General features: G+C 43.5%; 1 protein-coding gene across 1 annotated transcript in view; it reads left to right on the plus strand.

Annotated features, from left to right (window-relative positions):
• The window catches only part of LOC146811634 (transmembrane protease serine 9-like), a 1,785,969-nt gene that overhangs the window by 655,634 nt on the left and 1,114,253 nt on the right, over window positions 1–16,082 (plus strand). Inside the window, exon 8 of the mRNA XM_085618610.1 lies at window positions 5,328–5,491. Coding sequence (XP_085474736.1) covers window positions 5,328–5,491 — 164 coding nt within the window. The remainder of the gene's footprint in view (window positions 1–5,327; window positions 5,492–16,082) is intronic.

Genomic DNA, 16,082 nt, shown 5'->3' on the forward strand with positions numbered 1-16,082 from the left:
CTGCAGCGGCGTGTTCTGCATTTGTTGTCCCTGCCCCTGTATCTGCATTGTTTGTGCCTGTATGTCTGCTTTCTTGTATCTGCACTCTCTTGTCATGTGGCCTATTTTATGACAGTAGAAGCATTCCTTCGCCTTTCAGTTGACCATATTTCCTCTAAAACGTACTCTTCCCCTTTCATTACTTGACTGGTTCCCTCGGTAATATTGCTGTTGTGGTTGTGACATTATATTTTGAGGTGCCGTGGCAGCCAATACTGCCCCTTCTGTTGCTGTCTTCTTTAATTTATGTTGTACTAGTCTAGCAACTGCTCTTTCATTTTCTGTTTGTTTTTCTTTCTCCTTTCCTACTTTCTTTTTGTAAAAGTGTACAATATGCACCAGGATTGCCATCCAGGGCTTTGTTTTCAACCCCAGTATATTCTCTAAATTGGCCAGTACATCTGCTGGTAGCCCTCTTTTTATTTTGTGTTATAGAAGAATATAGTGTTACTTCCTTCATTCTCCCATGCTTTCCCACCCTGTCTCTTGTCTCCACCTCTCTTTCATACTATTTACATAATCAGTTACAGTTTCATCTGGTCTCTTTGCCTCTCCCATCATGCCTCCTATATATGGTTTATTGGGATAGTTTTTCCTTAGTGCTTCCCATATTTCTGTTCTGTAATTGTTAAATTGAGATTCATTAAACTTATTCTCTGTAAGTGTCACCCCTGGAATTCTAGCTGTTCCGAAAATGTTGTCAGTTTGGCTTCCAATTAACCTACTCAATAGACTTTTCATATCTCCTATAGCTAAGGTCAACTCTGCAGTATGTCTGTCAAAGCTACTCTGCCACGTCTGACAGGGGTGATAGCGTGATTTTAGTCCTTCTTTGTCCATTTGTGGCCTTGGGATATAATTTAACTGAATGAAAAGCTGAAGGACAGCACGAGGAAAAACCTCTTTATTTAAAAGAAACCTCACTCACCAACCTAGTTGGTGACATGCTTCATCATTGGGTTCCCACAAGAGGGACCGAGTGTCCCCCTGGTGTGCTACGACACCTGAATTACAGCGGAGCGGGTTTTTGGGACAGTGTTAGTGTAAGGGTGGTGCAAATTAAAAGATGGCTGGTTTTATCCAAAAGTAATTTTAATGGTGGAAAACCAGTAATCGTTAAAAACAAGTGAGACGGACGTGAGCTGGCTGGTTAGGTTGACCAGGCTCGTCCGATTTAATATAAAAGGTGAATAGTGGTCAAGGGGACAAAGAGTGAATGATCCCTCTCTCTCTAGTTGTTACTATATATACTTTAACTGGCCTGCTTCTTTCTGGATTTGTTTTAACTGCATTATTCTATTATTTATTGCATAGGTGTCCATATCATTATATCCTTCCCTGCCATGAATTCCTTTTTGAATTTGGTTTCTAGACTGTCGTATTGAATACCTTTCCCAAACTGTTAGACATTTCTGCATATGATCATAATCCCAGTCTGGGTCCCCCTACTCACTCCTGATTCATCTCTGATTCATCTCTTATGTCCAGTCCCCACATTTCTTTGAGCTATCCTTGCTCCTTGTGTCTGTACACCTTTTGGGCTTTGTTTAATAGTTGAAAGACTTTGTACTTCTGGTGGGTTTTCATATCCTGCTGCTGGAGGCAATGGATTTAGGCATATTTCTACATATACAGGGGGTATTGTGGGCTCTGCCTACGTGTCTTTGTGCGTATCTTCAATGGGGCTTTTAATTGGCAACGCCTCTTTATTTTCAGAGCTATTTTTAAACATAGACCATAAGCTAAGAATGAGCTCTCTTTTGTTTAATATCTTCTCTTTATATTTAGCCCTGATAAATGTTAATGTGAGCGCTACAAGGTCTTTGCCAACTGAACCATCTTTTGGGCATGAGTGTGATTTTTTTGTGGTTCCCCTGTGCCATTCTTGGTTATATTTTCTTATTCTTTTCTTGTCGCTTGGAAATGTATTTAGAATATGTTCTAGGGGAGACCCCATTTTAACCTCTGAATGCACATCTTTTTTATTAGATTTGTAGGAATCATTAATTTTACTATTCACCTTGCATGCCTGTAATATGTGTCACATTCTACCTGCAGAGTGCCTTTTATCTAGTATTTGGTAGTTGACTGTCCTTTTATCTTTTTGGACAATTTTAGTTCTCTTTAGAGCCTTTATCTATGTATTCCAATATACTTGCTTATTTATTCTAAGCTACATCTGATATGAACCATATCTGCAAAGTGGTATCATGAGTTTTCCGTTACTCAATTAACTTACTCTCTTAGATTTACGTTCTCTTCAGATTTTCCAGAACTGGTCTGGGGTGGACTCTCTAACCTTAAAATGAGGTTTTGGTTTCCATCTTTTAGCCTTAATTTTTTTCTCAGATCTGCTTTCCTTATCAGTCTGCAGTATGGAGCTTACTTATGCATACCCTACATGCCTTGTGCATGTTTATCATAACATTATTAACATTTCTACTTTAGCACAATCTCACTTCAATTGGTATAATTCAAGAGGTCATCATTGGACCCACCTTATGGCAGCTGCCGCCTCAGGGGGAGAACTACCTATGAGAAGAAGAGACAGACTTTTGAACAAACAGGCATCTGCTTACCATCTTGTTATAATGCGTAGTCTTATTCCCAGTGGGCAGTCTCCTGTTCCTTGGTTGCCGTCAGCGATGACCCCTATGACCTTCTGGCTGGCTCACCAGAATGTTAGTTAAACCTTAATTGAAGTAGAAAAACAAGAGTAAGTGATGAAATATAAAGGTTTTGTTCTACAGCGGCAGGGAGAGTGATGAACCCAGGTAGGATTGCCACCCAACTCTCAAATTGGCTACAGCAGGTAACCCTTTATATAGTGTATTTTTTGCTGAATCATACATCATGTGACCAACAATGGCCATATTTGAGCAACATTACACAATTAAAGCCAGGCCTCCCACCCTCCTTCATTCATTGGTGTAATCACTCCCACCCTCCGGACTACGTGTTCTTAGAGTTATCTGCCTACGTGTTATTTGGTTTGTATAATCTACGTGTCCTAAAACCTGACTCAAGCAGAAAGCGTGATCTGACAGCGTGTTATTTGATTCGTGCAATCTGACTTTCTGTCTGTCTGTCTGACTGTCTGTCTATTTCTACAACCTCAGCATCAAGGGAGCGTGTGATCCTGCTCTTGTTGCAATGTATTTAGATCATCCCCTATGTCTTATCTTTTCCTACTAAATTGACCTCAAATCCGATTGGCTTACTTGCATTACTCCCCTGGTACCACCTCCTTACGCGATCATTCTCTGGAGGAACTGTCAATTCTGTTTTGTTTGATGTACCAGGGACTTCTTGATTTGTTTGTTTTATTGATTTCTAGCTTCCATCAGTATGTTTCAAAAGTTGCAGCTGTTCTCTCTTTCTGAGCTTGTCCACTGTATTTTATTAACTTGAAGCATTGGGCACATACTGCTGTCCAAGCATGTATAATGCTGCATTGCTAAAGGAGAGGCTTTTTAATGACATTTTCTCTGGGTCTTCAATATCTGTACTAAAACTTTCTATACTAACAGGATGGATGAGTGAAGGGGAGGTAGGATGGATGGATGAGTGAAGGGTGAATAGATGGATAAGTGAAAGGGTACATGGATAAAGAATGAAAGAAGGATGGATGAGTGAAAGGGTAAATGGATGGATGATTTGAGGATTAGATGGCTGGATGGAGTTAAAGGCTGGATGAATGGACGGAGTTAAAGAGTGGATGTATGGACAGAATGAAAGGGTAGATGGATGAGTGAAAGTATAGATGGATGAATGAAAGGATGGATGTAAAGATGGGTGAGTGAAAAAATGCATAGATGAGTGAATAGGAGGATAGGTGGGTGGCTGGTTGAAAGGTGTGCCGATGGAAGAGTGAAAGGGTGAATAGATGGATGGATGCATGAAAAGATGGATGGAAGGATGAGTGTGTGAAAGAATGAATGAACCAGTGAAAGGATGGATAGAAGGATGGATGAGTGAAAGGGAGGAAGAATGGATGCATGGATGAAGCGAAAGGGTGGATGGATAAGTGAAAGGATGTAAGGATGAATGAGTGAAAGGATGTTTGTAAGGATGGATAAGTGAAAGAATAGATGGATAAGTGATAGGGAGGGTAGAAGAGTGGCTTGATGAAATGATGGATTGATGAATGAGTGAAAGGGTGAATGGATGGATGGATGGATGGATGAATGAGTAAAAGGATGTATGAGTGAAAGGGTAAATTGATGGATGGGTGGTTGGATGTATTGGAGGCTGGATGGATGAGTGAAAAGATGGATGGCTGAGTGAAAGGGTAGATGGATGGATGGATGGATGGATGGATGGATGGATGGATGGATGGATGGATGGATGGATGGATGGATGGATGGATGGATGGATGGATGGATGGATGGATGGATGGATGGAGTGAAAGGGTGGAAGGATGAGTGAAAGATAGATGATTGAAAGGATTGATGGATGGATGAATGGATGGATGGATAACAGGGGATGGATAAGTGAAAGAATAGAAGACAAGAGATAGGATAGAAGATTGGATATGTTTGATGGATAGTTTTTTAAATGGATGGTTTGGTTTGGATATGGATGGGTGGGTGGGTAAAGGGACGGAATGGGGCTAGACTGCATGTTGGATAAAAGACTTCATAGATGACGGAATACACAAGTGAAATGGTGGATATAAGTGGGTGGATTGAAGGATGAAAGGATGAATGGTTAGATTCTTGGATGAAATGGGCAAGCGACCACTTCTCAGGAGGGTGGCAATGGCTTACTTTGCTTGCTATGTGCCATAAGAGCTTTGGGTCAAAGTGGGGAGTATTTTAATTTTCTGGCTACTCCCTTGCACATGTGTGATAGAAGTGGAATGGCATTGAAAGACGCATACCTTTATCATTCCTGGACAGTGAGCTGTTGGGTGAATTAGAAAGGGTAACGCTGTTCAGAAGTGAAGGTTCAATGAGGCATACATGTTCAGCCGGAATCAAACTCATAAAGAAATTGTTGTTCTGCAGACAATGTATTGAGGTATGACATTTCAAGACTTTCATTACACATTTCATGTCCTTTAATTGTAGCGAACGTTAGTTTGGTGCTAAGAATGTCTTCTCCTCTACTTCATTGAAGTTACAATTTGAAATACCCTAATTTTGATATCCGGTGTCGCAGTGGATAATGGTTTCCTTCAATTAACAGTCTCGGCTACTAGGAGGTAGTATTTTATCCTTTTTGCAGAGTCAACTATGCTCTGCCTCCTTAAATTCTTAACCCTTATTTGTGTTTTGTCTTTTCAGATGGATACAGGTCTCCAACTCTGCAGCAAGTGGAAGTGGATTTGATAGGAAATGCAGATTGCTCCTGCTTGTATAACTCGTCTGACATGCATAACCTGACTGATGTGTTCCAGAATGGGATAATGTGTGATCAGCAGAAGGATACAGCCAATCTCCCCTGCCAGGTAAATTATTCCAAAACTCAATGCAAGTGTTGTCTGGTAAACTCTGAAACTTGTGCTACATTAATGTCCTTGTCGACTGTTACTGAGCAAAGCAAAGGGAGCCAAACCTCCTCCTCAAAGCAGAAAAATGTAAGGAAAAACTGTAGGAACAAACTGGCATATGGTGAATTTTAAATCACATATTTTACATGAATTGGCCAAAATTCAGGAGGTTCTCATTCTTGGTGTACTAAGCAAATCTTGCGTTCCTTATGGGCATTATGCGGGACGTATCCTAAATGTTTGCTGAAGAGCTAAATGTAGCCGAGTCAGTGCAGAGTCAGAGCTGTGCACCTGTTTTTAGACCTAAGGCACCAGTGTAGTAAACACTTTTGCATTTGCAAATGCGTATGTGTAATGAGAAGAGGTGTGGTGCAGCGGCTAGGGCGGCTGACTCCGGAACACGGGGGTTCACGGTTCGATCACTGGTAGAAAGTTAGCCCAGCACCATGTGACCCTGGGCAATAGCTTGCTTAATCTTCCTGACGGCCCCCCCAGCGGCGGGACACCTCGCCTGTGGTAGCTGCGCGCTTTACAAATGCTGGTTGTCATAATGTACTAAGCTGAGTGCAGAAAGACCTTTCCATCTCGCAAAATGTGTTTTGTGATCCATTCTGAACTGCATTAAAAAGCAGATAGCCAGCATGTTGCCAAGAATACCCATAAATATGTCACGGATCAACACTGCAATGCAGGGATAGCCAAGATTGCCCACAGCATGCCACTGAACAATCAGCACGTCCCTAAGAAAGCACCAATATGTTGCCTGATAAGCAAGTATGGTTAGGGAACGGGTGTGAGAAATTGTCTGGGTAAAACACAAGAAAACCCCAAATTATCCTGTGCTCAAACCTCTGGTAGCTTGGCATGCAAACAATCAGGATTAACTTAAAGGCAATGTATAAAGTATTTGTGCAGCACTTCAAACAGTAATAAAGTGAAAATGCAAGCCAAAAAAATGGCACACATCTAGAAAAGAATAAATTATTTTACACCAAAACAACAAAAATCTAATTAGTATAACCTCAGATCTGCATATTTAAATGTTTTGAAGAAATCAAAGCGCAAAGTAGCACAAAGCACCAACCATGGCTATTTTGTTGCGGTGGACCAGGTTAAAGCCACACGTTCAGGCTGACTACGTTGGATTGCAGGCCGGATACGGGACTGAGTTCAGAATGCTGACAAAATACATTGTGGCCTGGGATTCTTTGCTTCAAGCTCTGAGGTCAAGGAGTCAATCAAAGAGGAATTGCAATGCAAGGTCCGGCGTTGAGATAAGTTGAGCAGCGGCAGAATGGATGAAGCCATCGATGGGAGCTTGAGAAGTGAGACCATGAGCTGTCATTGAGGAGGGCATGACGGGAGCCTGGTAGGACTTTCAATGCCTCATCACTTAGGGCGAGATGCGTTGATCTGAGACAGTTTTGGCGTTGAGCTGCATAGTCACCGAAGAAGCTGCAGAGACTTGAGGGGACTTGCACTGCAATGCTTTGGCATCAAAGATGAGATGCGTTGCCCTGGGCAGGTGTCATGGTGAGCTGTGCTGCGCTGCATCGAGATGCAGGAAGTTGCCTTGACGTCGAAAAAGTCTATTCTGTCCTTTTGGCTTGAGCAGAGAGCCAGCCGATGGACCTTTGGAGATTTCCTGGAGTCCTGACTCCATGCAAGCAGGCTGGATTCTGCAGGGTAGGTCACATGAACAGAAGAGTTCTGGTGCACCAATAACAGGCGTTGATCAGCAAAGGAGATCTTGGTCAGCAGGGAAGACTTCACAGCTGGGAAGTCCTTCTGCCTGACGACAGGTCCAGAAGTGATCTGTGTTCTGAAGGGTTGGGTTTGAGGGTCCAATGTTTATACCGGGTGCCAGCTTTGAAGTGGAAGAAGGTTCTAGAGTTTTCCCCCTACAGAGGTGTCTGGAATTTTGTTCCTCCCTACCCTGACCTCAGCTTGTCTGGGGGCCTGAAACCCTTTGGGAGTGTGCTAAGGAAGAGTCTTTGTGATGTGCAAGTGTGATAGGTGACAACTCCTCCCCTCATCCTGACAGAGATGACCCATCCTGACAACACCTACTCCTCCTTTGTCTCCCTGTCTGGGAGGAATACACAAAGACCAACTGCCAGCTACACCTCGATTTGTGGCCAAGGATGCAGGCGGCACGCACCAAATAGTTAGAACCTCTAAATGCCATCTTTCTAAAAGTAGCATTTTCAGAATTGTGAATTAAAATCCATCTTTGCCATTAAGGAGGGGTTTAAATGACTCATTGAAGGTAAAACTTGACCTTCGTACCTGCTCGCAATTGAAAGTTTTCACTTATTCAATGGCATAAGGCAATCCAATGTTATCTAATGGGAGAGGCAAGCCGCGCATTAGTGGCAAACAGATTTAAGAGGTTTTCACTACTAGGACATGTGAAACCTAAAAGAACAAGTTTTACTTTTTAAATACAGGGCACCCTTCTCTCTGGGCTTGGTAGGGTGTACCTTATGGGTGATTTACATCTATTAAACAAAAAGGTTTATTCTGCCAGGTCGAAATGGCAGTTTAAAACTGAACTTACAGACTGCATTGGCAGACCTGGGACAGGTTTGGAAGGCTACTTAAGAGGGTGGCACAATACATGCTTCAGGCCCACTAGCAGCATTTAATTTACAGGTCCTGGGTACACGCAGTACTATTTTATTCCGGACTTACAAGTTAATCAAATATGCCAATTAGGTTTAAGCCAATTTTACCATGTTTAAAGGAGAGAGTTCAAGCACTTTAGCACTGGTTACCAGTGGTAAAGTGTGCAGAGTCCTAAGGGCAACTAAAATGAGAGCAGCAAAATAGGAGGAGTAAGTCAAAAGGTTGGGGGAAGAACCCTCTAAAGCTGACAGATCTAACATTTATAAGCCTACCTCCTCCTCTTTTCGAAAACTGACAGCATCAGCCAATGAGAAGGGGGGTCGAAAAGTAGAATGCTGGGTCAGCACACATTGGGGCAAGCCTATTTATTCCTATGAACATGGGAATAACTGCCACTTTGGCCTGCCATCACCTCTACTTCACAGACACACCATGGTCATGTTAGAATTGGATGTGCTCCCTCTTGCATATCCAGTGTGTGTCTGCACACTGCCCTGCTGCACTTCTACTACCAGACTCAACTGTAGAAGTACAGCAAACAAATCTGCCAATCTCCCGTTCCTCCCTCATTGGCCAGAGATGCTCTGCCTCAAATGCTTTATGGGCCAGACACCCATCCACATTACTGGTGTTGTGAGTAAATAAGGACCACTGTTTCTGTTAGGGATTGATAGATTTCAAATATCCTGAAAAAAGATCTGGGTGGCTCTCTACCCCCCTGAGGATGTAATTTCAGGCAAACCTTTTTCACAAGTACTGTCTGGGAGTAGGGCACTCAGCAATGCAAAAACATTGTATGCCAAATGCAATTTAATATGTCAGCAGCATTCCCAAGACAAGTGTGAGTATCTCAACCAATCCTGGTTTCTGTTTTCATTGTAGTATAAATAGGTTTGCATGTTTATTGGCACAAAAATCTAAACGTTTCCGAACTCAAACAAAATCAGATGTGGAAGACTTACAGTTGATATGGGGCCTCCTAAAGCCACGAACTGAAGAGGGATGGCAGGAGACTGGGAAGGTGAAGGCATGATCGAAATAGAGAATTTGTGGAGGATTGGTAGAAGGAGAATGAGGGGGAGAGTGAAAAATATGTGAGAAGCAGAGGACCAATGAGGTGGTAAATGAGAAAAAGATACATTAGGAGGAATTGAAAAAGCTAGTAAAGAGATACATGGGAAATGAGCTAGAAAGGGGTTAGTGAGAGGAAACTGGGAAGACAACAAAGGAAAATTGCTTATGGGCAGAGTAAATGCAGATGTGGAAGAGAGGAAGTGAGAGATCCGAAACCCATACTCGTAAATTTTTCTGCACTGATGGTTATTTTATGCGCATGAGAGTTAAAGAGAAAATTCCTCTCAAAATATCTAAATTCAAATTTCCACGCTTCTGAGTAAAAATCCAGGTTGGCAACCAAATTCCGGTTAGTTTGTTTAATTCAAATTCAAACAGATTAATATACACCAACCGAAGCATTATGGTGTAAAAATACAAAGTGAACAGAATGAAGTTGAATCTCCGAAACCAATTAAGGCGGTACAGCATAAAGAAAACAACTAACTCAATCACTGCAACATATGTTATCAGCAGACAAAAATGCACTTTATATTGCATCAAGCTTCAAGTAAAACCCATGCAAATCCCCAGCTATCCCTACACTACCTTAAATTGGGAATCCTAATCTAAAGTAAGTTTTCAAAGGTGGGGAAGAAAGGTGTCAGCTGTTAGTGCCTTCCTAAGAAGTAACTCCAACCAGGGTCATGCAGCATAAAGCCACAAAGCCAAAAATAAGGTCTACACCTCAAGGCATCCTACAGTGGAGTGTCAGCGTTCCCTAACTACATTACAACATAAGTAACTGCTGAATCAAGGCACTTCCCACCGTGCCACTAGTAATTTTCAAAGTCCAGCACCCTCGGGCTTCCTTTCTCTGCCTCCATGTTCACACACTGAGCTATTTTGTACATCCCTGGTACCATCTCTTTCTCCCACGAGAACTTGTTCTCCATCCATTATGGCCTTTCTCCTTCTCAGGCCTCTCTATCTACTAGGAACAATAAGTCTTTCTCTCAACTAATGAAACCTTGTCCACCTGCAGTGGGAACACAAGATGCATGCAACATTCCACAATGCAAGCAAAATATGGATTCAAATGTTAGCTGAAAAATACGTTAGGAAAAGCATTTTCAGGCCTTCAGTTAGGCTAAATTAGCAACGCACAGGTTACATTATGTGTGCACTTCTAAAGGTAGGTAAATTATCCATTCAACATGTGCTGCAACAATTATGAACGTAAAATTCCATAAAACATTATTGTCCTGAGTAAAATTTGTAAGAAATTTGCATAACACATTAACTGTTATTCCTTTGTCTAAAGCAAGACAGTTCTGCAAAACCACTAATCTAATGGCAATCATCTCAGTATTCACGAGCAACAAGGATCTAGCTGTGCTGATGGACAACTTATCAACCACTGTAGATAGTTTCCAAATCTTGATGTCATTCAGTCCCACACCAATTCTAGGTATATTAGCCCCAAACATATCTCCCACTATTTCTCCTGCACTCAAACCACATCTATGCCTTGATTTTTTTCCCAAACTAGAGGATCAAAATCGTCCAAATGATACGTTTTGGGAAATACCACACCCAGATAACAAGTTCCGTACCATCTACTGGGTAGTTTGAAATAAGCATTTCTCCCACAAATGTAATAAACCGCAGGAATCACTGGGTCTCTCTTATCCACATAAAGCTTCCATTATCCATGAACTTCAAAGGTGTGATCACATTTGCTCTTCCCTACAAATATAGAACTGTAGTCCCCTTGGTCATAGTGTACACTCAATCTCCCCATATGCTGCCATTCTAATGATAACGCTCCAGTGTTTCCCGCAGACTTATGGTCTCTTTCTGTGAGAAGTTGGCCTGATGTATGATGTCACTAGTTCTAGTGTACACCTTCTATCAGTCCAAACAACCCTTATGGTGATTGGCTGTAAAGTCAACCTTATAGACCAGCTATCCTAGTGGTAGCATGGACAAGAGCAGTCTTAGGCTAAACTCTGTATGGAATGTGAAGCCAGCTGTTATACCATTTGTAACCCCTTGAATACCAAATGAAAGGACACCACAACAGATATATATATAAAATAAAGTGTATTTATTCTAGTCAAACCCTCAGCACTCTTTATGAGATTCGAGGTAAGTACAACACAGTCTTATTTAACCATACATTAAGTCACACAGGTAAGTAATACAGTTAGGCCCTAGGGGCCATGCAAACCATATACTAAGTAAGTGGTATAAGGACCACTGTCACGGAAATAGGATAGGCCTAGGCAATCGCTGGGGCTACACTATACTACCAAAGGTTAGGAAGTGGGAGGCCCACGGGATTCAGGTGCAGAGTGGAAACACTCACGCGTAATGCGTATAATCGATAGAAATAGTACAGTTTGGAAATAATAAGATTTAGGACACTTCTGAAGTAGCTAGGAAGTCGAGACTTGAAACTTAGACACTAGGATAGTCACTACCCTACTGAGCACCAGAGTACCCAAGTTACCTAGCCCACGGGCTGCGGGTGCATAGGTGTGAACTTGTGTCGGGTTTCGTCGTCGACTCCTATGGATGCCTGAAGGACAGATGCTGACAGGCGGTCAGTGAAGAGTGTCCGGTGGATCCCAGGGCTGGGATCAAGAAGGAAGGATACCTGCAAGCAGAAGGGACAGAGTCTGAGTCACTAGCCAGTGACCACGTGGAACCAGGAAGGAACCAGGCGATGTCGGGAGATTGCAGGTGAAGAGGTGAAGCTTGTCGCAGCAGCCACGGGTACCAGGAGACGTCGAGGACAACCAGGACCAGGAGGCGAGCTGTCCCACGCAGGCTCTTGCTGTCGGCGGCGTCGAAGTCGAGTTAGGACTCACCAAGCCTTGGCAAGCGGAACCCACACAGAATGGAGGACTTGCTTCTGGTGCAGACCAGGAGGGTCTGGGGTGCTTCTCTTTCACAGAGGAGCAGGGGCCAGTCTGGAGGAGCCAAACCAGCAGTGGAAAGTTAAAGGTGTGTCGTCACAAAGGTTACTAGCCAATGGGCAAGTAACCGGACAGACGCGGCAAGCAGGAAAATGCAGAAGGGCCCCACGCAGGACTCGTGGAGTGTGGGGGCTGATCTTTGGTGCAGATGGTGCTTGGGGTTGGGGCTTCTCAATCCCCAGTGCACAACCTCGAGGGTGCCTCAGAAGCTGTGCTGGAAGATGCTCGCCACTTTTCCCAGGTAGCCGGTCCCACGTCTCTCGTCGCCTCGACAGATCTCAGCTCAGCGGTGGATGTGGATCAGGGTCGGAGAAGTCTGGAAGTCAAGGCTCTGGTCAGGCTCTGCAGTCGGTCCCTCGTAGAACTTCAGCAAAGCAAAGGGTAAGTCTCTTGATGGTGCCTGTTTGCACAGGGTGGCCACTCCTTGGCCACAAGGGAGATTCTTCAGTCTTCTTCTTTCGTCGAATGTCGAAGGTTCAGAGTTTCTGTTCAAGTTGCAGGTTCAGGATAATCTACTTTTGCAGGGCCCAACTAGCTACTAATATACTGGGCTAGTGGGCTGGGCTACCTGCAAGGTCCCTCCTATGGGTGGGACCAGGAAGGGGAGTGGCTACACCCCCTTTCCTTTGTCCAGTTTCGCGCCAGAGCTGGGGCTGGAGTGCCCCAGCACCGGTTTGAACTGGACTATGCATGGAGCACCTTGTGCAGGAAACCTATTGTCCAGGCCTCCCTGGCTGGGAGGGCTCCCAGCAGCAGGAGGTCAGACTCGTGTCTGTGGCAGCAGCATCCATTTTGTGATGCTGAGGCTTTGGTGAGAGTTAAACAGCAAAGTAGGATTTTAACATGTCTCTCCCTCTAGAAGGGAGGAATAATATCCTCATCACCAGAAATGGTATGGGGGTATTATTCCAAAGTGTTAGACACCTTACACGACATGTTTTGATAAAGCCAAACCATAGTTACCATAACCGTTTAAGATTATAAGGTACTTTAAGAGTATATGGTAGGGTATATCATAGAACATCTATAAGGACATGGTTCCAAAAGCTGCAGACAGGCTCAGCTCATGCTACAGCACCATCTCACATGTTACCAAGCACTCTGCTTCCAGGATTGTTAAGGCCTGTCATAGGAGTGGCTGATAGGTACACATGTGTCTATATTAAGGGTAGATATAGGTATACTATATCTAAGCAAGGGGTGATTACACGACCTTGCCCCAGCTGAGTGATCAGCCAGTTGTGTCTGATTGGAAGGCCAGACCAGGGGTGGCATAATACATGCTGCAGCCCCTGGGAGGCCTAGGGTACACCTATGCCCTGGGTACCTAGGGTACACTGTACAGGGTCCAATAAGGTGATCCTTACCAATTGTGTATGTACCTAGGGTACATGGAGTCCATTTTAAAGAGAGAGCAGACAGCCTGAGACCCTGAATGGCAGGATCTCAAGCCAACTAAGTCGAAAAACCAGCTAGGCAAAAAGTTGGGGGTAACCATAGTCAGATATCCACCTTCCTACGCTTTCCTCCAGTGTCCACTCCAGAACACAAAATCCTATCTCAGCATTAGCCACTAGTGCTCTAAATCTATCTTCTACTTGATCATTGAATTTCTTTTTAATCCATGTGAGTGCACAAGTTAGGTTATGTCGGTGTGCATAAGCAGTATCTATGGTCTGTGGTGAAACAAAGTATCTATGAGCAAATTCAACTGTTTTAGCTTCCGCATGCTTGTGTAGATGCTTAAACAATGGCACCTCAGGAAGTACCAAATATTAATTAAAAAAATAATGCTCAAAATGATCCTTATTATAAAACGTACTAAGAAGCAAACTACAGCTAATATCATATGTCATGGGAAGGTGTTGGTAAGTGATGCCCTCAGCTACTGAGGCAGGTAATTGCATACAAACATAACAATCCCTCCCTTCTATAGTGTCTACATACTCACAGAGTAGCTTAGCATACGCATTTAGTGTGAAATTTCCTGTAGATAAATTCAGTATGTAAGTGGTGCTCTCCTAAAAATGCCACTTCCCCCTTTGGCTCATATGAAGGGATCTGTGTAGGTATAGGTATCTCTTTTATGCTAACGACAGGTCTTAAACACAACACAACAACTAACACTATCAATCCTATTACTATGAATGTTATAGAAGAATACAGTAAGCAGTTATGTCTACTCTTAGAACGATTAGTTTCCATTCTACTTTAGACTCAGACCAAGTTCGGCAGAGAAATAGCATCTACAAAATCTTCTCTGTTCTACACCTGTGCAATGAGCAAAAGTCTCTCGTTCAGAGTTAATTTTTATTTACAACGATATACAGTCTTCGTGAGACTTCTGTATCCCTACTCCATGTTTTTCTAAAGTTATGCCCTAAATATTTTCTTCTTCCACTCGGGCCTAGGTGTTCTTCTTCAAGCACTTTTATCAAAGTACATAAAGTGTCATTCAGCGTCTCATATATGCGCCGATGCCAGTTCAGTTGGGAGCAACTGTAACAAATCTGCTCTTCATTCAGCAAACTCTTCAGATGATGTTCTGGACTTAAATAAGGAAAGACAGTATCATTCAGTATCAGGTTTTGCAAGCAACTCAGCCTTGGCGGGTAAGGAACAGCAAATGAAAGAAGAACGTTCAAATCAGTCCTCTGAATCTTCAGCAAAACATCGATCATCAGCACTGAAGTTCCATTGCTCACTGTCATCGAAATTTGTGGCTAGGTATGTCTACTCAGGAGGAGCGCACCTCTGACAAGGCACCCTCAGTCTTTTGAATCTCTTTGAGCTGGATCCTCCACTTTCGCCTTTACTTTGTTCTGACCCAGTCGTTTCACTTATGAGTGTGAATTCTCCATCGGTTGGCGAAGTCAAACTTCTCCTGGGCAACTCCCTCGGCCAGCCTTCCTCCGCATCCACTTCAGGTCCACTGCACTAGCTTCATGATCAAGAGCAGAGTCTGTCTCATTCACCCCTTTGGGATCCGTATAATCTGAGCCAGCTTCTTCCTCTTGCTCCTTTGATCCTTCTTCAGCCTGTTTATTTATTTTAGGAGTTTTATATAGTGCTAGCTGGACCCGAGGGCATCAGAGCGCTTCACAACAAGTAACTTATATGAAAACAAGCAGTGCGGAGATCATAGTAGAACATAGAGATTTGTGACGAGTAAAGTTCAAACAAAAGAGTAATTGAGCGAAAGGAAACATGAAGAGTCCAGGTCACACAGAACGAGTAGACGATAAGTTCTTGTTCGGGGCGGAGGGAGGGGGTAGGATTTCCAGAAGGGGTCCAGGCAGTAGAGGATGTCAATGTCACATGACAAAGAGTTAAAGTCAGGTGGAGTGCCGGCTAAGGTACTTCCTTGGATCCTATCGGTTCGCTAGTGAGCGATCGAGGAAGAGGACTTTGAGCAGGCTTTTGAATTTTGCAAAAGAGGGGATCGTTCTGATGTGGGGGGGATGGAATTCCAGATTTTGGGCGCATTACCAGCAAACGACCTGGCCGCGGTTTTTTGTTTGCGAGTTTTCAGCAGGATGAGTAGTAGAGTATTGGAGCTCCTGAGGTTCCTGGTCTGGCCGGCCTTTTTGAGTTTGGCGAGCAGATATTCCAGTTTGCCTGTGTGAAGGGCTTTGTGCGTGAGGCAGGCTGTTCTGAAGCTGGCCCGCATTTCAATTGGGAGCCATTTTAGTTCTCTGAGTGCGGGAGAGATGTGGTCGAATTTCTTAGATCCGATGACCATTCTGGCTGCTGCATTGAAGATTGTTTTGAGGGGGGTGAGGTGGGATTTTGCTGTACCAGCCAGGGCTGCAATCCCGTAGTCAAGTCTGGACAGCACCAGTGCTTGAGTGGCTTGTTGAAGGTCCTTGGTTGGGAGGAAGGGT

The sequence above is a fragment of the Triturus cristatus genome, chromosome 7, assembly GCF_964204655.1.
Source record: "Triturus cristatus chromosome 7, aTriCri1.1, whole genome shotgun sequence".
NCBI classification, from domain to species: domain Eukaryota; kingdom Metazoa; phylum Chordata; class Amphibia; order Caudata; family Salamandridae; genus Triturus; species Triturus cristatus.